The sequence below is a fragment of the Myxocyprinus asiaticus genome, chromosome 1, assembly GCF_019703515.2.
Source record: "Myxocyprinus asiaticus isolate MX2 ecotype Aquarium Trade chromosome 1, UBuf_Myxa_2, whole genome shotgun sequence".
NCBI classification, from domain to species: Eukaryota; Metazoa; Chordata; class Actinopteri; order Cypriniformes; family Catostomidae; genus Myxocyprinus; species Myxocyprinus asiaticus.
In genome coordinates, this window is record NC_059344.1 from 46849005 (window position 1) to 46871304 (window position 22300).

General features: G+C 44.2%; 1 protein-coding gene across 1 annotated transcript in view; it reads right to left on the minus strand.

The window, feature by feature from the left end:
* The window catches only part of LOC127443208 (neural-cadherin-like), a 379800-nt gene that overhangs the window by 136664 nt on the left and 220836 nt on the right, over positions 1-22300 (minus strand). Inside the window, exons 14-15 of the mRNA XM_051701811.1 lie at positions 22057-22184; positions 19903-20089 (exon numbers count right to left, since the gene is read on the minus strand). Of these exons, the coding sequence (XP_051557771.1) occupies positions 19903-20089; positions 22057-22184 (315 nt within the window). The remainder of the gene's footprint in view (positions 1-19902; positions 20090-22056; positions 22185-22300) is intronic.

Here is a 22300-nt window from a genome sequence, read left to right on the forward strand (position 1 = left end):
TCTTATCTTCCCTTACTATTCTTTTCTTTCTGATAGATGAAGTGTGTAATTTGTATCCCACTAGAGTTGGATTTCCATGTTTGGAACGCATTAGTAAACTATAACAGGATATACTACAACAGAGTTGAATGGGAGATCACCCATTTTGTTTCCATTAGCACCAACAGCAAAAGAACACAATATCTTATTACGTTTCTATGGCTTTTCAAAATAGGAAAAAAATAAAAATAAAAATTGAGAAATGTTGGGCGCTTCGTTGAGGAGTGGGTTTGGTTATTTGCAATAATTAATAATTATCAAAGATAATTATTAATTATTAAAATCAATAGGACATTGATTAGAATCAACATTAGCCTTTTTAATCCTTTAAACCAACAATCATCAAAGATAACCATCAATTATCAAATTCAACAGAATATTAATTATTATCAAAGATAATTATTAATTAATAAAATCAATAGAACATTGATTAGAATTAACATTAGCTTATTGATCCTTCAAATCAACAATCATCAAAGATAATTATCAATTATCAAAATCAATAGAATATTAATAAGGATTAATATCGCTGGTGCACCACCCTGGAATCAGGGACTAATAACCAGACAGTATAGCAGTCTCACTAGGATTGTTCTCTTACAAAAACAATGAAGGTTTGAATCCGAGCACTGACATCCCCTGCCATCCCTTGACACAGGTGCATGCAGAACAATACCAAAACACTTCTCTTTAAAGTATAACAAAGTTTCCCTATCTGTCACTCACTCGACATTGTGTCGATGTAGTGACACTAGGGGTCACTCTTGGGAGCCCGAGACACCTCTGGTCTTTGATAAAAGGCCAATGAAAATTGGCGAGTGGTATTTGTATGCCACTCCCCCAGACATACGGGTATAAAAGGAGCTGGCGTGCAAACACTCATTCAGATATTCTCTTCGGAGCTGAACGGTCGATATTTACTGAGATGACTGTTCATTCACCGCTGCTGGATCTGACGGTGCATTTCAGCGGCTTCTCCCTCCTCTGCACTGGTGCACTGCAGAGAATGCCCCTGGGCGCTTCGGCAGAAAAAAGAGAGTATATTTTTCTAAAAGAGTGTATTTCTCTGAAAGAGCGGTACACACGGAACGTCTTTCATGTCTGGGCACGACCCACGTGGAGACAGCATTCGTGGATGGTTCATGTACTCACTGCGAGAACATGACCATGGCAACGTTGCGGTCATGGCTTGCTTTCGTAAGAAAGCATGCCACCCCAGCTGCTCCCCACCTCGGTCCTTCTACCTACGGGTATGAGGCCAGCGCGGCTAGCACTGGGGGCGATTTAGGGACCCCAATGGGACCACCTCCACCGGGTATTTCCCCACGGACCTTCCATTCCCCAGCATGCTCGTCTGCCCCGATCGGGCTTCCGGATGAGTCCGCCGGCTCGTCTCATGGCGAATTCGACCTCTTGTTTGTCCAGTCAGACGCAGAAGCCTCAGCTGAGCTCCCCGCCTCGGGGATGGTTGCTCAGTCACAGGCTGATGCGGAAATGATGGACATGCTTTCCCGGGCGGCCGCGAGCGTCGGGCTAGAGTGGAACCCTCTGCTCTCCCCTGAACCCTCGCGGCTCAATGATTGGTTACTGGGCTCGCGGCACCGCTCAAAGTAGCCATGACCCTCTATAGTACCTTTCTTCCTGGAAGTGCACGAGGAGCTGAAAAAATCGTGGGAGGCACCTTTTACTGCCCGGTCCTGATCTTTCAGCTCCCCTGCCCTCACTACCCTCGATGGCGGGGCGCCAGGGGCTATTCAGCAATTACCCCGGTGGATAAGGCACTCACGGTGCACCTATGCACCACCTGGCTGTGGATGCCCAAAGCTCCCATCCAAAGCCTGTAGGTTCACGTCGTCCCTGACGGCCAAAGCCTACAGTGCTACAGGACAAGCGGTGGGTTGCAGCCAATCTTGGACCTGCGAGTACTGAACCAGGCTTTACACAGACTCCCGTTCAAGATGCTGACGCAAAAACGCATTCTGGCGAGCGTCTGGAATCAAGATTGGTTCACGGAGGTAGACCTGAAGGACGCATACTTTCACGTCTCGATTCTACCTAGACACAGACCCTTCCTGCAGTTTGCATTCAAGGGACGGGCGTATCAGTACCAGGTCCTCCCTTTCAGTCTATCCTTGTCCCCTCTCGTCTGCACGAAAGTCGCAGAGGCAGCTCTTGCCCCATTAAGGGAGGTGGGCATTCGCATTCTCAACTATCTCAACGATTGGCTAATCCTAGCTCACTCTCGGGACATGTTGTGTGCACACAGGGACTTGGTGCTCTCGCACCTCAGCCGATTAGGGCTTCAGGTCAACTGACAAAAGAGCAAGCTCCTCCTGATTCAGAGCATCTCTTTTCTCGGTTTGGAGTTGGACTCAGTCTTGTTGACAGCACACCTCACGAACGAGCGCACAGTCCGTGCAGACCTGTTTGAAGGCGTTCAAACAGAAAACAGCGGTTCCACTGAAACTCTTTCAGAGGCTCCTGGGGCATATGACATCCTCAGCGGTGGCCACTCCGCTTGGGTTGATGCATACGAGACCGCTTCAGCACTGGCTTCAGACTCGAGTCCCGAGATGGGCATGGCACCGTGGGACACATCGCGTGGTCATCACGCCGGTCTATCACCGCCTCTTCAGCCCTTGGACCGACCTCGCATTTCTACGGGCAGGCGTTCCCCTAGAGCAGGTCTCCAGGTGCATCGTGGTCATGACAGATGCCTCCAAGACGGGCTGGGGCGCCGTTTGCAACAGGCAACTGCCTTGAGTTGCTGGCAATTCTGCTCGCCCTGCAGATGCTCCGGCCGTTGATCCAGGACAAGCACGTGTTAGTTCGGACAGACAACATGGCAACGGTAGCATATGTCAACCACCAAGGCAGTCTACGCTCTCGTTGTATGTCACAACTCGCCCGCCGTCTCCTCCTCTGGAGTCAGCAGCACCTCAAGTCGCTGCGAGCCACTCACATCCCGGCGAACATGCTGTCACGGCAGGTTACCCTCAAGGGAGAGTGGAGACTCCACCCTCAGGTGGTCCAGCTGATCTGTAGTCAATTCGGACAGGCACAGGTAGACCTGTTCACCTCCCAAGAATCCTCTCACTGCCCGCTCTGGTACGCCCTGACCGAGGCACCTCTCGGTACTGTGCAAATATGCGTTTCCCCCAGTGAGCCTACTTGCACAGACTCTTTGCAAGGCCAGGGAGGACGAGGAGCAGATCGTCCTGGTAGCACCCTACTGGCCCACCCAGATGTAGTTCTCGGACCTCACGCTCCTTGCGACAGTCCCCCCCTGGTGAATTCCCCTGAGGAAGGACCTTCTTTCTCAGGGACGGGGCACCATCTGGCACCCGCGACCAGACCTCTGGAATCTCCATTTCTGACCCCTGGACGGGACGTGGAAGACCTAAGCAGTCTACCACCCGCAGTGGTACATACGATCACTCAGGCTAGGGCCCCCTCTATGAAGTGCCTTTAAGTGGTGTCTGTTCGCTAAGTGGTGTTCTTCCTGACGGGAAGACCCCCAGAGATGTGCAGTCAGATTGGTGCTTTCCTTCCTGCAGGAGAGGTTGGAAGGGTGGCCGTCCCCTTCCACCTTGAAGGTGTACGTAGCCACTATAGCAGCACACCATGACACAGTGAATGGTAAGTCCTTAGGGAAGCACGACCTGATCATCAGGTTCCTGAGAGGCGCCAGGAGGCTGAACCCCTCCAGACCACACCTCATTCACTCATGGGACCTCTCTGTAGTTCTTCAGGGTCTACAGAGAGCCCCCTTTGAGCCTTTGCAGTCAGCTGAGCTTAAGGCACTCTCCTTGAAGACTGCCCTCCTGACTGCGCTCACTTCCATCAAGAGGGTAGGAGACCTGCAAGTGTTCTCTGTCAGCAAAATGTGCCTGGAGTTCGGTCCGGGCTACTCTCACATGATCTTGTGACCCTGACCGGGCTATGTGCCCAAGGTTCCCACGACCCCCGGTGCGTGCAAGACTAAAACTCCTACCTGAACCAGGAAATCTGCTTCTTGCCTCCTCTTTTCTACTAAGTAGAGTTACACTGGTGCCAAAACCCAAGAAAAGGTTTGAAGATGGACGAAAGTCGCCCCGTAGAGTCCTCCCAGTTGGCTGAGATCCTCCAAGCCCTCGCTGGCTTACATCGGAACCACCACCAAACCCTGCTTGAGCTCCGGCAAGATCAAGACCGCCGGTTTGTGGAGTTCATGCACGCTCAAGCAGAGGACCGACAGGCGATCTGGAGTCTCCTCAGCCATGAGGCATCCCCAGCCGCGACCCTGGACACCCACACCACTTCCGGGATCAGTGCCCTCTGATGGAGCTGGGGACGGTGGTGTGGGTCTTTGACCTCCCACAAGCTGCCCCTGATTGGGCTGGAGTGCACCGGATACCAGTAAGTGTCAAGGGGAGTACTCACCAAGCGTTGGTGGACACCGGGTGCAATCAAACCACTATCCACCAACGCTTGGTTCAATCCGAGGCTTTGGACACAACTAAAATGGTGAGGGTGAAATGTGTGCATGGGGATTTTCACAAGTATCCGGTGGTGACCCTGACGATTAAATTCCAGGGGGAAAAAGCATAGAGTGGAGGCCACGGTTAGTTCCCGCCTCACCCATCCGCTGATTTTGGGGACTGATTGGCCTGACTTTAGAGTTTTATTAAAGGGAATTTGTGCGGATGGGTCCTGTATGAAATTAGGGAGATGTGCAATGTGCGATGCTCTGGCAGGGGAGCCAGAGCCGGGGCCGTCCTCGACAGCTCCACGTCATAATGACGAGAGAGGGGGAGAGGCTGCAGCCCCTCCCCTTCTCAAGGAATTCCCTGAGGGGATTTCCCTTTGGAGCAGTCATGAGACGAAACCCTCAAACACGCCTTCGACCAAGTGAGAGTCATCGATGGTCAACGACTCCAGCCTGACATTGCCCTTTCATACCCCTATTTTGCGATTATAAATGAGCAGTTGTATAGAGTGACACAGGACGCTCAGACTAAAGAGGATACAACCCAACTTTTGATTCCACGGAGCCGTCGGGAAATGGTATTCCAGGTGGCTCATTATAATCCCAAGGCGGGTCACTTAGGAGAAAGGAAAACTCTGAACCGTCTAATAGCCTGCCTCTATTGGCCGGGCATTGGCGGCGATGTCCGCAGGTGGTATGCAGCATGCCGCGAATGCCAGCTGGTTAACCCACTGGCCACCCCAAAAGCGCCATTGCGCCCTCTTCCCTTGATCGAGGTCCCCTTTGAGAGAATTGGAATGGACCTCATCGGGCCATTAGAATGGTCATCATGCGGACATCGCTTTGTATTTGTCCTAGTGGACTATGCAACACGGTATCTGGAAGCAGTGCCTCTTCGCAACATCTCAGCATGCAGTGTTGTGGAGGCACTCTTCAAAATAATCTCCCAGGTGGGGATTCCGAAAGAAATCCTCACCGATCAGGGCACAATGTTTATGTCACGGACACTACGCTAGCTGTACGAATTGTTGAGTATTAAATCAATTCGCACCAGCATGTACCATCCTCAAACGGATGGCCTGGTGGAACGATTAAATAAAACCCTCAAAAACATGATTCGTCAATTCGTGCACGACGATGCTAGAAATCGGGATAAATGGCTCGACCCCGTTATTTGCAGTACGAGAGGTCCCGCAAGCCTCCACTGGCTTCTCCCCATTCGAGCTGCTGTATGAGCGACGCCCACGTGGTGTGCTTGATGTATTGCGAGAGGCCTGGGAGGAGGGACCTTCAAATAGTAAAAATGAAATTCAATACGTTCTTGATCTTAGAGCAAAACTCCACACTTTGGGGCAGCTAACACAGGAGAATTTGCTCCAAGCTCAAGAACGACAGCACCGACTGTATGACAGGGGAACTCAGCTAAGGGAATTTGCACCGGGAGATAAAGTGCTAGTATTGCTTCCCACATCAAGCTCTAAATTACTCGCCAAGTGGCAAGGACCCTTTGAGGTCACACAACGAGTGGGAGATCTCGATTATGAGGTTAAACTAACCGATGGAGGGGGCGCACGTCAAATATACCACCTCAATCTCCTGAAATTGTGGAGGGGGGTGGTCCCTGTGACGTTGGCTACGGTAGTTCCCGAGAAGGCGGAGCTCGGACCGGAGGTGAGTTCAAAACATAAACCGTTCACCCCGGTCACTTGCGGAGACCACCTCTCACCGAGTCAACTCGCGGAGGTTGCTAGGTTGCAACAGGAGTTTACGGATGTGTTCTCCCCTCTACCGGGGCGTACAAACCTCATTCACCACCACATCGAGACAGAGCTGGGGGTCGTGGTACGTAGCAGCCCCTACCGATTACCCGAACACAAGAAGAAAATAGTTTGGGAAGAATTGGATGCAATGCTCGTTATGGGGGTAATAGAAGAATCCCACAGCGATTGTTCCAGCCCAGTTGTTCTAGTGTCTAGAAAGTCAACGCGGTGTCTAAATTTAATGCGTAACCAATGCCTCGCGTTGATGAGTTGCTCAATCGGTTGGGCACTGCTCGATTTTATTCAACACTGGATTTGACGAAGGGTTATTGGCAGATCCCCTTGACACCAATTTCCCGTGAAAAAACCACCTTCTCCACACTGTTTGGATTACACCAGTTTGTGACACTTCCGTTAGGTTTGTTTGGAGCCCCGGCTATGTTTCAGCGTCTCATGGACCGAATCCTCAGACCGCATTCAGCTTACGCCGCTGCCTATTTAGATGACATCATCATTTACAGCAATGATTGGCAGCGGCACATGCAACATCTGAGGGCGGTTCTGAGATCGCTGCGCCGAGCGGGACTCACAGCAAACCCAAAGAAGTGCATGATTGGGCGGGTGGAGGTATGGTATCTGGGGTTCCACTTGGGCCACGGGCAGGTGCATCCCCAAATTGACAAGACAGCAGCGATTACGACTTGCCCGAGGCCCAAGACCAAAAAGGGGGTGAGACAGTTCCTGGGGCTGGCTGGCTATTATAGAAGGTTCGTGCCTAATTATTCAGACGTCACCAGCGTTCACGCAAGTTAAAGACGCACTTTGCGGGGGGCCGCTTTTACATTCACCTGACTTCTCTCTCCCTTTTGTTTTACAGACAGATCCTTCAGACAGGGGGCTGGGGGCCGAACTCTCACAGGTGGTGGAGGGGGAGGAGTGCCTGGTGCTGTACATTAGCCGTAAGCTCTCGTTGAGGGAAACTAAGTACAGCACCGTGGAAAAGGAGTGTCTCGCCACCAAGTGGGTGGTCCTCACTCTCCGATACTACCTGTTGGGGCGAGCCTTTACCCTCTGTTCCGATCACGCCCCGCTCCAGTGGCTCCACCACATGAAAGATACCAACGCGCGGATCACCCGTTGGTATCTGGCTCTTCGGCCGTTTAAGTTCAAGGTGGTCCACAGACCGGGAGCGCAGATGGCTGTCGCCGACTTCCTTTCTAGGAATGGTGGGGGGAGTGGTAGGTAGGCCGGATGCCTCCCTGGCCTGAGTTGGGTGGTGGGGATATGTGGCAGTGGGGGCGTGGTCAAGCATCTCTCCAGAGAGAGACAAAGCGGTAAGGGCGCTTACACCTGAGCTAAATTATGTCTAACACCTGTCTCTAATTTCAGTGAGCATGGAGAGGGCAGCATAAAAGAGCCACACCTCCAGTAGATGCGGTGAGAGAGAGACTGGCACAAGAAAGGCCACCACGTGACATTCTGTTGTATGATTAGTGTATTGAACTGGAAGTGTTTAAGTAAATGTTTGCCTGTAAAACCGACGAGTGTGGAACTGTAAGCGTCAGAGTGCAAGATTAAAACTCCCACCTGAACCAGGAAATCTGCTTCTCGCCTCCTCCTTTCTACTAAGCAGTGTTACAGTCTGCTTGCTGGACAGTGGAAATTAAGCTCTGTCTCCAAGCAGAGGATCGCCCACTTGCTCATTGACACCATGACTATGGCATATCACGCCCAGGACGTGCCGCCCCCGGTAGGGCTACGAGCCCATTCTACCAGGGGTGTAGCGGCCTCCTGGGCCCTGGCCAGGGGTGCCTCTCTAACAGACATTTGCAGAGCAGCGGGCTGGGCAACACCCAACACCTTTGCGAGGTTCTACAACCTCCGGGTGGAACCGGTTTTGTCCTGTGTAATGGCACGCAATACAAGCAGATAAGTCCAGGATAGACGGCCGGGTGTTTTGCTTGCACATAGCGCCTTTCACCTCCCCTGAGCTGAAGATATGAGCCATTAATTCCCAGTAGTGTTCAAAAGTTTTGTTCCCTGGTTGACTTCCTCCGATCCCTGTGGCAGTCGAGTTTTCGGAGAGACTCGCTGCCGGCCCAGTACACGTGCTAACTAAAAGCCCTGTACTGGGGTAGGTGCTCCGCATGTGGTGGTTCCCTGTAGGTAACCCCATGCAATGTATATCTTCTGCTAATTGTTTCCCTGTAGGCAAACTGTGTCTTCCTTGGGCAGAGGCCCCTCTCTCTGGGTGACACTCCCCGACTAGACCTGGTCGGCCCAGTCGGATAATCCCCCTTTTTTTATGGAGTGGAAAAAAAGAAGGGGAAAAGAGGCCACGACTGGGCTAGCCTGTCTCTGTCTTTTGGGTAGTCGACTTGTCCCCAAAGGGCCGTTCAACACTTAAAACAATGTTGGGGGAGGTTACGTGTCGGCCTGGTGTGCTAGCTACGAGGCACACAGTTGTCTACCCGTCACACACCACCAGTTCACATAACACAGTTCAGCCAGTTGCAGCGTTTTGTATAGGGACCCCTAGTGTCACTACATCGACACAACGTCGAGTGAGTGACAGATAGGGAAAGTCATGGTTAATTGTGTAAACTCCATTCCCTGATGGAGGGAACGAGACGTTGTGGCAGGAGCGGGTAGCTGAACTACCCGCTGAAATGGCCGGACCTTGTCTCGGCTCCTCAGCATAAAACCTGAATGAGTGGTTGCACGCCAGCTCCTTTTATACCCGTATGTCTGGGGGAGTGGCATGCAAATACCACTCGCCAATTTTCATTGGCCTTTTATCAAATACCAGAGGTGTCTCGGGCTCCCAAGAGTGACCCCTAGTGTCACTACATCGACACAACTTCTCGTTCCCTCCATCAGGGAACGGAGGTTACGCAAGTAACCCTGACGTTATTAATGCAGTAATATCAATTCATATTCAATACAATGCAGTCAATAAACTTCTGACTTCCAACTACAAACTAAACAGTAACATGATTAGATATGGTAACAAATAGGCCTATAATACACTATATTGCCAAAAGTATTCGCTCACCCATCCAAATAATTGAATTCAGATGTTCCAATCACTTCCATGGCCTCAGGTGTATAAAATGAAGCACCTAGGCATGCAGACTGCTTCTACAAACATTTGTGAAAGAATGGGCTGCTCTCAGGAGCTCAGTGAATTCCAGTGTGGTACTGTGTTAGGATGCCACCTGTGCAACAAGTCCAGTCGTGAAATTTCCTCGCTACTAAATATTCCACAGTCAACTGTCAGTGGTATTATAACAAAGTGGAAGCGATTGGGAATGACAGCAACTCAGCCACGAAGTGGTAGGCCACGTAAAATGACAGAGCGGGGTCAGCGGATGCTGAGGCGCATAGTGCGCAGAGGTCGCCAACTTTCTGCAGAGTCAATCGCTACAGACCTCCAAAGTTCATGTGGCCTTCAGATTAGCTCAAAAACAGTGCGTAGAGAGCTTCATGGAATGGGTTTCCATGGCCGAGCAGCTGCATCCAAGCCATACATCACCAAGTGCAATGCAAAGCATCGGATGAAGTGGTGTAAAGCACGCCGCCACTGGACTCTAGGGCAGTGGAGACGCGTTCTCTGGAGTGACGAATCACACTTCTCCATCTGGCAATCTGATGGATGAGTCTGGGTTTGGCGGTTGCCAAGAGAACGGTACTTGTCTGACTGCATTGTGCCAACTGTTAAGTTTGGTGGAGGGGGGATTATGGTGTGGGGTTGTTTTTCAGGAGCTGGGCTTGGCCCCTTAGTTCCAGTGAAAGGAACTCTGAATGCTTCAGCATACCAAGAGATTTTGGACAATTCCATGCTCCCAACTTTGTGGGAACAGTTTGGGGATGGCCCCTTCCTGTTCCAACATGACTGCACACCAGTGCACAAAGCAAGGTCCATAAAGACATGGATGAGCGAGTTTGGTGTGGAAGAACTTGACTGGCCTGCACAGAGTCCTGACCTCAACCTGACAGAGCACATTTGGGATGAATTAGAGCGAAGACTGCGAGCCAGGCCTTCTCGTCCAACATCAGTGTCTGACCTTACAAATGCGCTTCTGGAAGAATGGTCAAAAATTCCCATAAACACACTCCGAAACATTGTGGAAAGCCTTCCCAGAAGAGTTGAAGCTGTTATAGCTGCAAAGGGTGGGCCGACGTCATATTAAACCCTATGGATTAAGAATGGGATGTCACTTAAGTTCATATGCGTCTAAAGGCAGATGAGCGAATACTTTTGGCAATATAGTGTACATGGGAGGAAGTTATGTGTGTGTGTGTGTGTGTGTGTATGTAAGGAGTAGAGTGTACAAAATGGCAGACGTGGCTCTCGTGGAGAGTACATAACACGAGGTTTCTGGCCAGAGAATGTGGTCGCGAATGTGGGCGGAGAGACTAGTTAATGGCGTCTGCCCATTTAATGCATTACTCCGCTGGTACGATAACTTAGGGACAAAGCTGGAATCTATCGCCAAGTTACCTGCTCACCAAAGGTGTGTGCGGGTATGTTTGTGAGGAGTTGTGTGTGTGTGTGTGTGGTTAGTATGAGAGAGAACAGAGTGACGGCACTGAAGCCGGTTTTAGCGATCGTGGTAGAGAGGGCAACCGTTATTTTATCACTCAGAGATGCGGTGAATGGCTCGTAATCCGTCCACTGCGGTCATTGGTTCTTTAATGGATACTCAGTGTGCCAGTCTCACCAGCGATGGTGGAAATTCACAAACAGTCCAACGTGGTTGGACTACAACACAGCAAATCTCATTCGTGGTAACAGTAAATTACAGTATTCCCTTGAGTATTATTAGCAGCACTGAGCAGACTTGGTGGTCCGTAAACTGTACAAGCAATAGCTTTGATACACAAGACACACTAGAATAATCTATCACTGCCCAGACATAAACCTCTTACTTGAATCGCGTGAGGATGCAGGTAGAATGTGTGTTCGTCCATCGTTTGACTCTGACACGGTTCATCGATGCTCGGGTGATGATGGGAGGCTGTTTCCTCACTCTGTCAGCAGGCGGTATGGAGGCTGATTCTCGGTGGGTCGGCAGAGAAAACAGCGAAGTTGACTCCATTCAAGAAGTAAGAGAAATATTCTTTCTTCACTTCTGCAGGCAAAACAGTGAAGACGCGGATAACAGATCTCCTTTGGATCTGTTAGCGTGCTCGGCGGAACGCGGAGAAATCTCAACTCGTCCAGCGAGATCGAGATCGTATGGCCAAATTTCAGGTATGTACATTACTTGGGCAATGAGGCTACACCTGGGAGCAGCAGGGCTGCATCTAGATGAGGCACATACTGTCACTGGAAGCAATGCCCAGAAAGATCTCCAAGGTTTTTATACTCTCGGTGTCATCATGGTTGAGGGACGAGTTCTGTAGTGCGTTTCAACCAATAGGAGTTGAGAGTTCGATCCTCCAGAATTTCACACATAGTCGTACAGTGAGCAAGGCTTCATGGGATCTGTAGTCTGTTTTGGACTCCCTTTGTTTGATTTTGGCGTGGTTGTTGTTATCAGGCTTTGAGTGTTCGTATAGGCCACAGTCAGGCTTTATGACTGTGTGTAGTCCTGCCTTTGACTCTTATATGAGTACCTGAGGCTCAATAGAAGGATTACAGGGGTCAGTAAAGAAAAAAAGACAAACTTACTATCATTCCCTCAGCAGTTGTATTTGAAACCTTATCACAGCAGTGTTAATACCAGGTGTACAACAAAAATGAAGATAAATATAAAATATAGCTGCAAGCAGCGATGACGGGCCAAAGCACCATGGGCCCATTTCCACCCGGTGGATGCATTTGATGTATGACATTATTCTAAAAAAATTGAAGCAATTTGGGTAAATATAAGAGGACTATTTTAGGGGCAGTGGTAGCTCAGCGGTCAAGGCTCTGGGTTACTGACCAGAAGGTCAGGGGTTCAAGCCCCAGCACCGCCAAGATGCCACTGTTGGGCCCTTGAGCAAGGCCCTTGACCCTATCTGCTCCAGGGGCACTGTATCATGGCTGACCCTGCACTCTGACCCCAGCCTAGCTGGGATATGTGAAAAAGAAGAATTTCACTGTATATGTGCAAATGTATAATGTGTGATAAATAAAGAAAATTATAAATTATAATTATAAATTATAAAATTAAAGTCTGTTGTAAGAGTCACACTTCCTGCTGCCAGGTGATAGTGCTATGACCGTGACCCAAAATAGTCACATCCATGTGATTATCCCCCAAGACTAAAAAATATATCTAAATTTTGATCTAAATCACATATTGCACTAAGAAGGTATGAGACAGTTCCTGTTTCTGATTTTTTGCCATTAATTTAATGCCTCTCCATGGAAACACCATTCGAAATATCAAAAATCTGTTCAAAATTTAGCATCTTCAATGTCTTGTTAGAAGATTGTCTAAATGTGGTGACAGTCTCATGAATCCCCTAGGAGGAGTATTTAAAAGTTCAAAGAGTGCAATATTTAAAAAATCAGAAATGGCAAACTTCCTGTTGGGCGGAGCTAATAACTATAATTATGAAAGTTGTCCGGCTTGATGAGAAGTATATATGTACCCAATTTAAACCTGTTAACTGACACTGGCGGCCGCAGTTGTAGCAGGCATTACCCACAGAAATATGATACCTACATATCCCATATAGAGACTGCACTGTCATAGTGTCGGGAATATTCACATATCATTTATACACATAAAAACATGATATTATAGATAAAAAATCTAACATTTTAGAAGAAACATCATGGTTGTTTAAGCCAATGAACATTAAGCTGTGTCGTCAGCCAGTCATTTCCCATCGTGCTTGCAGTTCACGCAACTCGGAAAAAGCAACTGCGCCACCTGCCTGCTAAGACATAGTTTTTTGATATACGTCTTCATGACATCACAGCAAGTTGCACAGATTTCTAACCAGCATGCACCTGCTGGTGATCGGTTCTGCACAGAACTTACTCATTTCAAACGAGCCTATTGAGTCTGTCCTTGCTGCAGCCTGTAACACGATGACATGCTGTATTAAATCCACTACGTACTGGATGTTTGTATCCTCCATGAAGTTGGCACCCCATATAACTAAATCATTACCAAATCTATACCATTTGTTTGTGCTGCATTTGTGCCACAAAAATTTATGTTTGTGCTGGTTTGAGATATTAAACAATTCTTTTGGCTGTGTGACGTCACTTTCCACCCCATGTGGTCCAAATCACTCCAAACCTGTGTCATTTGTTTGTGCTTGATTTGTGCTGAATTGTGCCATTAAAATTGATCTTGTATCTATTTCCCTTCCTTAGAAATAACATTAAAATTTTGGGAGCAGTGATGTTACTCTCCACCCCATGTGGTCCAAATCGCTCCAAACTGTTGTTGTTCATTTGTGCTCGATTTGTGCCAGTTTATGCCATTAAAAGAAACATCATAACATATTCCTTTCTTTGTAATTAACAGGATAGCTTTTGGGAGCTGTGAAATCATGCAGGCTAAACCCCATGTCAATCACTCTCACCTGTCTTCATCGTTTGTGCTTGCTTCAGGTTTGTGCCGTGTTTGGTATCACTGAAGCATTAATTTTTGGGCAAAGATTTAATCTTTCTCCACATCAAACTCAAACATATCTCTTTGTCAGGAAATATCTGATTTGGTCTGACATTTAAACCAGGAATATAAACTACTCACCTTTCAGCTAAAGTCACTTTTTCTGAAGCTAATTTGACTAAATTGTTTGGTAAAATTTCTAAATTGTCCTTATTAAAATCACTTTAAATGGTTACTTAAACTAAAAACTTGAAACTCAGTTATCCTCAATTTATCTACAGCAATAGCAAAACATCGCAAGACACAATACAAATAAAATAAAAACTAGTAAAAGTTAGTAAATAAAAATAATATCAAGAACTTATAAATATCAAATAAATATAGCCTACACAACCAGTCCGAAAGACAATGATTACGTTTGTTTCTCATAATCTTAAACCTTTTGATCTAAAGGCTTATGTTCAAATGCTTGGGATTATTTCTGCACTCAAAAAATAAATTGTGCCTAATTATAGATGTCTATACAAACCTTTTATTTATTGTTTTATTTATTTATTTATTTTTAAAGAAAAGTAGCCAACAAGTGTCCAGCAAATGAAATCATTCAATACTGTTTAAAAAGCATCCCAGGATGCACCTGAAGTTGACTGAGAAAATGAAGCACTTTGAGTGTAGTGTCAGAAAAGCGCTATATAAATGTAATGTTCATTCATTCATTCATTCATTCAACTATGTGCAGAGCTGGAATAAACTGATGTTTCTGATTTAATTTGTTTTGGTCACTGCATAATTTCCATATGTGTGTTACTTCTTAGTTTTGATGACGTTATACTCTAAAATCTAAAATGTGCAGTAACAAATAATAAAGAATAGGCAAGTGTGATCAAAGTTTTCTAAAGAGATCTAGTCTTACACTGAGGGGCAGTTCACATTGAGCGCATTTTGTGTCCATCCACCCTTGCTGTTTTATAATTGATTTCAATGTAAACGTGCGCTAGATAGATGTCTTTGACAGCTTGTTCGTGTTTTTAGACGCCATTTCAAGTTAAAAAGAACCTAAGAGAGACACCTACGTTTTGCTCTTTTGTGGTGCCGCATGTAATTTTAGTGCAACAACAATGCATTCCAGCATGTGAACGGCACTTAACATGTTTTCAAACACTGCGCTGAAATTTCAAACAAATATTTAAATACAAAGAAAGGAATATGTTATGATGTTTCTTGTAACAGCACAAATCAAACACAAATGAACTACACCGGTTCGGAGTGATTTGGAGTGACGTCACTGCTCCCGAAAAGTTTCATGCTATTTCTAAGGAAGATTAATAGTTTCAGTGCTTCTTTTAACGGCACAAATCAGCACAAACGAACGACACCGGTTCAGAGCAGTTTGGACCACATGGGGTGGAGAGTGACATCACTGCTCCCCAATACAAGCTGTTATTTCTAAGGAAGGGAAATAGATACAGGGTTAATTTTAACAGCACAGATCAGCACAAATCGACCACAAACGAACGACACTGGTTTGGATGACATGGGGTGGAGAATGACGTCACTGCTACCGAATTCAAATTCTTATTTCTAAGGAATTCAGGGAAATAGATACAGTGTTTCTTTTAATGACACAAACCGAGCACAAAGAACGGCACCAGTTCGGAGCGATTTGGACGATATGGGGTGGAGAGTGACATCACTGCTCCTGAAAAGTTTCTTGCTATAGGCCTATCTAAGGAAGGGAAATAGATACAGTGTTTCTTTTAATGGCACAAATCGAGCAAAAATGAGCAGTTTGGAGCGATTTGGACACATGGGGTGGAAAGTGATGTCACACAGCCAAAAACATTATGTCTAATATCTCAAACACCAAACCAGCACTAACGTTAATTTTTGTGGCACAAATTGGCACAAACAAATAGTATAGATTTGGTAATGATTTAATTATATGGGGTGCCAACTTCATGGAGGTGGTTTGTTTCATACTGGCTATTTATACACCACTAAGCACGTAAAAAATGACAAAGCATTTTAAACACATTAAATCTACTAATAGCTTATGAATTTATACTAATCATATTTTTTTTTTGCTTTTAAACCTAAGATCACGTTATAAAAAAATAATTGAAGCTCTGCAACAAACACAAACATTGCATATATCATGAATTATTAATGATCTGTTTTGCCCGTGAGTATTCTAACATCCATAACATATATATATATATATATATATATATCATTAATCCAGACATAAACAATTACAATTTTACCAAACAAAGGCAACATGAGCGCTAAAAACACATACAATAACAGTTCATCGGTGCCACTGTGTTATCATGATTGTTTGAACATGCATGCGCTGTCACCAAAATCCACTCCGGCGCATGCGTTACAACATCCAGTTCATATTGGATCTAATCCAGTACGTCATCGTGCTACAGGCTGCAGTGAGGACCTCTTGGAGCTTGGCTCTCCTCTATTGGACATTTCTGGTACTGCATCTGAGCACTTTGCCACTCGATCTAAAATTTTGAACAGAACTGATTTTGATTTTCTAGTATTTTTACATTTCAGTTGATATTTTTATATATAATTAAAATATAAAAATAAGTTTTTGTAGTACATTTTCATTAAAATAAACTTCTATAGTTCTTAGACTTCTATAGCTTTTTTATTTCACTTTAAAAACTACTTTCACTTGCACAATAAATTGCAATGACAACAGTATTTAAGATATCAAATATCCCTTTACAATTTTACATCAGCAGTGTCTTGACAATATTCTAAAGAATTTTGAAGCAATTCATGTGAACACAAGAGGGCTATTTCAAAGTCTGATAAAATTGCCATACTTACTGGTGTCTGTTGGTGGCACTATGACCGTGACCCATAATAGCCACATAAATGTGATCAGCCCCCATTACAAAACATACAGCTGAATTTTCATCAAAATCATACAATGCACACAGAAGTTATAAGGAACTTCCTGTTTCACATTTTTGGTGCCAGTCACAAGAATGCCCTAGAAGGAGTATTCAAAAGTTCAAGGCCTGCAATTTAAAGAAAAAAAAAATGCACATTCAATCCAAAATAGCCAAATTCCTGTTGGGTGGAGCTAATGATTGTCATTTTGAAAGTTGTCTGGCTTGATGAGAACAATATATGTAGCAAATTTGGTGACCATAGAAGAAACTGACCCCACCACTTTTGTCAAAAGGTGGCGCTACAGAGCTCTCCAGCCACGCCCAGTTGTTAATTTTTGCCCAAGCCTAATGGCCGACAACTCTGATGTGTGTGCAAAATATCATGAAACTTCAAGCATGCCAAGTACCTCAAAAACATGTGAATATACATAAAAAGAAATAATGACATTTAATGTGTTGCCATGGCAACATTATTTAAGATATCAAGAATCCCTTTAGAATTTTAAATCTGCATTGTCTTGACATTATATAAAAAATTAAGCAATTCAGGTAAACATAAGAGGGATATTTCAAAGTCTGTTAAACGTGCCACACTTCCTTCCACCAGTTGGTGGCATTACAACCATGACCCACAATATCCACATCAATGTAATCAGCCCACAAGGCCAAACATTTGGCTAAATGTTGATGTAAATCACATGATGCACGCAGAAGATATGAGACACTTCCTTTTTCCCATTTTTTGATGTTGCTGTATTGCGTCCCCATGGCAACACCATTCAATATATCAAAAATCCATTCACAATTTAGCATAGTCAATGTCTTCTCATGATGTCGCCCACATTTGGTACCTGTAACATAAAATCCCTAGGAGGAGTATTTCAAATTCCAGAGCATGCATTTTTCAAACAATCCAACATGGTCAACTTCCTGTTGTCAGCGTGAAAGTTGTCCGGCTTGATGAGAGCTATATGTGTACAACGTTTGGTGATGGTAGCTCAATAGGGATGTGCTACAGAGCCCCCCGAAAATGCCAATCTTCTAGGTGGCACTATAGAGCCTCCCCTGCAACTTTGCCATGCCCTAATGGCCTACGACTCTGATGTATTTGCAAACTTTCAAGAGTTTTCATACATCTTAAGTACCCCAAAAGTAACGAAAAAATTGAAAATAATAATAATCCTTAGAAGAACAATAGGGTCTTCGCACTTTCAGTGCTTGGGCTCTAATAATCCTTAGAAGATCAATAGGGCCTCTGCACTTTCAGTGCTTGGGCCCTAATTATAATAATCCTTAGAAGAACAATAAGGCCTCCGCACTTTCTGTTAAAAGGGTCCATTGCAAAAACAATGACTGTGTTCAACCAGGTTGCCTGAATACGCCCCCCTTCTGTCATTGGTCTTTCAATGGTCTGGCATTTAAATTCATGTTTGCCACTCTTCTGTCACTCTCTCTTCTCCTGTTCATGTCCTTCAGTCTTACTTTGTAATTATTTATCTCCCCTTTCCAATTCCATCAGCTTCATGTGTCTTATGTTTGTCTCATTCTTTGTCTATCTTAATCTCTCTATCTTCCCCTCATCTCTGCAGCACTACGTTGTATCTGAAGGTGATGTTACAAAGAAGAACCCTGGGGGTTTAGTGTTTACTGAGTGTAGACGGGGTGGGGGGGAAGATTTGTGGTGCTTGCCCCAGCTAATAAGCTATATGTGATATAATTATCAATAGATGTAATTTACAATCTGCTCCTAAAAGCAAGGCCAAATATTCAAGCAGGTTGCCGAAAAAGTGCAAACAATCCCCAGCAACTGTGGGGGAAACAACAACAACAACAACAAAGAAGATGCTTCTTGCCTCTTCCTGACATGATACATTGAATAAAAAATCATGGCAAATGCTCATCTGCCACCCTGTGACAGTTGGCATGTTGTTCAGAGCTTCACCATGAAGATACGGTCATGTTATCCCCTAAAACACACAGGCAAAGCTTTGTTGTGTGATTTTCCACTCACACAACACTTTTTTCCACTCAACATTCAGTTGATTTTGACAGGATCTACTCATTACTTTGTACAAATAAAATTCACATTCATGTGTGCGTGTGTGTGTGTGTGTGTGTGTGTGTGTGTGTGTGGCTCTTTGCTCATCAACACACTGTCTTCTGTGTGCTCGAGCATATTTGACACTGTCGATCTGATAATATGCATTTGTGTGAGTGTGTATCTCACTAGCTGTCTAAGTATGCGCATGTCTTCTCCCCCATTCGGAGTGCAAGGTAAACTGACTGTGAGGCAGACAAGCAGCAGAGGAGGATAGCAAGTTTTAAAGTTGACTTATTTCTCTTGCTGAGCAGCGCTGTCAGTCTTTCCCTGCTGCTGCCTGAAAATCTCACCTTCCCCTGTAGTACCTTCATAAACATTTAAACCAGCACGAATGTCACACACATGACTTTTTATCTCGCTGGTCTGTCTGAATATGAGAGGGCTCTTTATGCCATCTAAATAAGCAAAGCAGACTAAAGAGACATTGTTACTAATCCATACAAAGAATGAAAAATGTATTTCCATGAGACTGGCTAGATACAGTAAGGGGTCAAACAAATTAAATCAAGCTACACTACACTACACTAAATTAAACAGATTATGGCATGCAAAAATTTTATGCAGTTAACAAAAACATGCCTCATCAGGTATCCTTTTGCTCTGTATTGTTACAGTAAGTCCAACAAATCCATGCTTTGATTAATCTATAATGCTGTGATGTTTGAAAGTATTATATAAGCATGAACAAAACTAAAAATCTTATGTTGACTATAATCAAGCTGTACAGGCTGAGGGGGCCAGTAATCCTGGTGTTAAGCTTCCTCTCTATGTGCTGAGGGGATCGGTGGTCCTGTCATCTCATTTTGTAATTTTTGAGTGAACTATCCCTTTAAATTAGGTTCCAATCAAATTAGTACAATTCACCATTTTGGTAAGCAGTTTTAAATCTTACGACAGTGTTTTATCTGTAGCACTTGATGCCTGTGTAAGTGCTTCACAATCACTTTCTGTAACTACAATATATATAGAATAAATTAGAGTATTGTCATTTTTCCTTCTGTACTTAATTTTTTTTTAACCCATTTAATTTTATCATGTCAGGTGGATGTACCTGAATTGGGCTGCCCATGCTTCCCCGGTCTGGCTGACTCCCAGCCATCCACTGACTTCACCTCCAGCAAGTAGGATCCCTTGGTCTCACGGTCAAACACAGTCTCTGTGTAGATGGTGCCCAGCTCAGGATCAATGTGGAAGTACTGATAGTCTCCACTGCGATCGTTCAGAAGAGAGTAAGAGATCTGAGACAGAGGGAAGATATGACAAACAAACTGCTCAGAAGAAATGAACAAATGGATATGAAGAGTGGTAAAATGGTGTGTGAAACCTGCCACAGAGCAGTTAAGTTGTGTGAACAGAAAAAGGAACGTATAATGAACAGTGGTCTTACTGTGTATGTGTTAAAGACTGTTTACACTGACAGAGGTTTTAGCATTGGAGTTTGCCAGGTCACTGTACTCTTTGTCTCTAGTAAGTGTTCCTGCCGGTGGCAACTGCTTTTTATTATCTGATCACCAATAAGAGATATTGCCGGTAAAAACAAGATGTCATTCTTTTATGACAAAAAACCTTTTTAAAAGAATAAAAAAAGTCAGCACACCACATAGGAGTATATGATTGTTTATAATCCCACCTTGGTGAAGTTCAATGCTCTACAAAAGTGAAAGAAAAACAACCCTTAAATAACCTTAGAACAATTCATTAATTTGATGTCGAATGACCAAACTAACATCCCAATCTCAAACATCAAAATTCTCAGACATAATCAACAATACACACACATAGACATACAACCAAACTGTTTGCCACCTGATAATAAAAAACAGTAATAATAATAAAACAAAATAATACAAATAAAAAATACTCATAATCATGATAATAATACTGAATTTTAATTGTAATATTTTTAATTTTATTTATTTTTGTCAAGCAATCAGTTCTCTTTACATATAAATATACTGTATATATACTTTATATGGCATTTAATCTAATCAACAACTTTAAATCAATAGTTTTATATTTTCCATAATTTTTAATCTGATTTGAATATGTCATTCGTAATGCTTTGTGAGATTGTTAATTCGTATTTTACACTGACAGAGATTTTACATATATATATATATATATATATATATATATATATATATATATATATATATATATATATCACACACACACACACACACACACACACACACGGATGGATGCATGGATGGATGGATGGATGGATGGATAGATGACACCTCCTGTTGTGTGTTCTGCCACTAATGTCCAAAACGCACATTGGCACTTTCACAGCAGGTAAAGGATAAATCAAGGCCATTCAGGTTAAGAATAATGAATCTAATCTAGATAACCAAAAGAGGTTGAATGGATGAAGAGGTGCCAACTGCTGTTTCAACAAGCACCACACAACAATTCTCAGACAAGCCGCTCTGAACGGCCGCACTAAACCAGCATGTTGTGAGTATTAAATGATGCCCTGCTGGCTGCATTACAGCAGAGAACACAAATAATAGAGCTGAATTAAATATAAATGGCATAATAAAATTATTGCATGGGTCAGGTTAATAAAACAATCCCCATCTGGCACAAAGATGCTTGGGTGGGGGAGCTGGTGGAACAGAAAAGAATAATATTAGCATTCACACCCTCAAATGATACTCATTAAAAATTATGGGATTGCATTATATCTGTGTTTAGAGGACTGTTGAAAAGCCCCACTATGAGAACAAGCAATTAACCAGCCAAAAATAGTGTGCTTGTAAAGATACAGAAATATCTCATCACAGCCTTGTGCGCTAGGTTCCACGCACCATTCTTCAAGTAATCCTATTAAATGAGAGTGTGGATTTATTTTTATTTTTTTAATGAATGTTGACAACAAAATGTGTGCAGTACAGAATTTTATGTTAACACAATAATGAAATCTAGGACATTTATAAACCTATTTGCCTTCCCATTAAAAAATGCTGAAAATAAATTTTACAGAATAAATAAGTCAGTTTTAGACAGCATAGTGAGTTTTTAGATTTAAAGATTATTCTATTCATCCTAGATAAAAGTGTGGCTGTATGACGGACGCTCTTTGAATTTTATAGATCTTTCAACAGAATGCCTGCAAGGAGACAAATTGTCTACAGACTTATCCACAGATGGCAGTTGAGTGAGTGAATAGCTGATTCAGTTGAAATATGCCATTACATACCTTCCCATTCAGACCCAGGTCAAGATCATTAGCTGACACCTGGAGAACTACAGTGCCAATCATCGCCCCTTCTGTCACTGATGCTTCATATATAGAGGAGGTGAAGAATGGAACGTTGTCATTGACATCTGAAAAAGGAGACATTCCACACTGTAACATTTTGGAGGTTGCTTAACTATTTAATAGCTGAATATTTGTGGATCATCTGTTATTGCACGTGAGAGACATTTGATAAAATATGTTC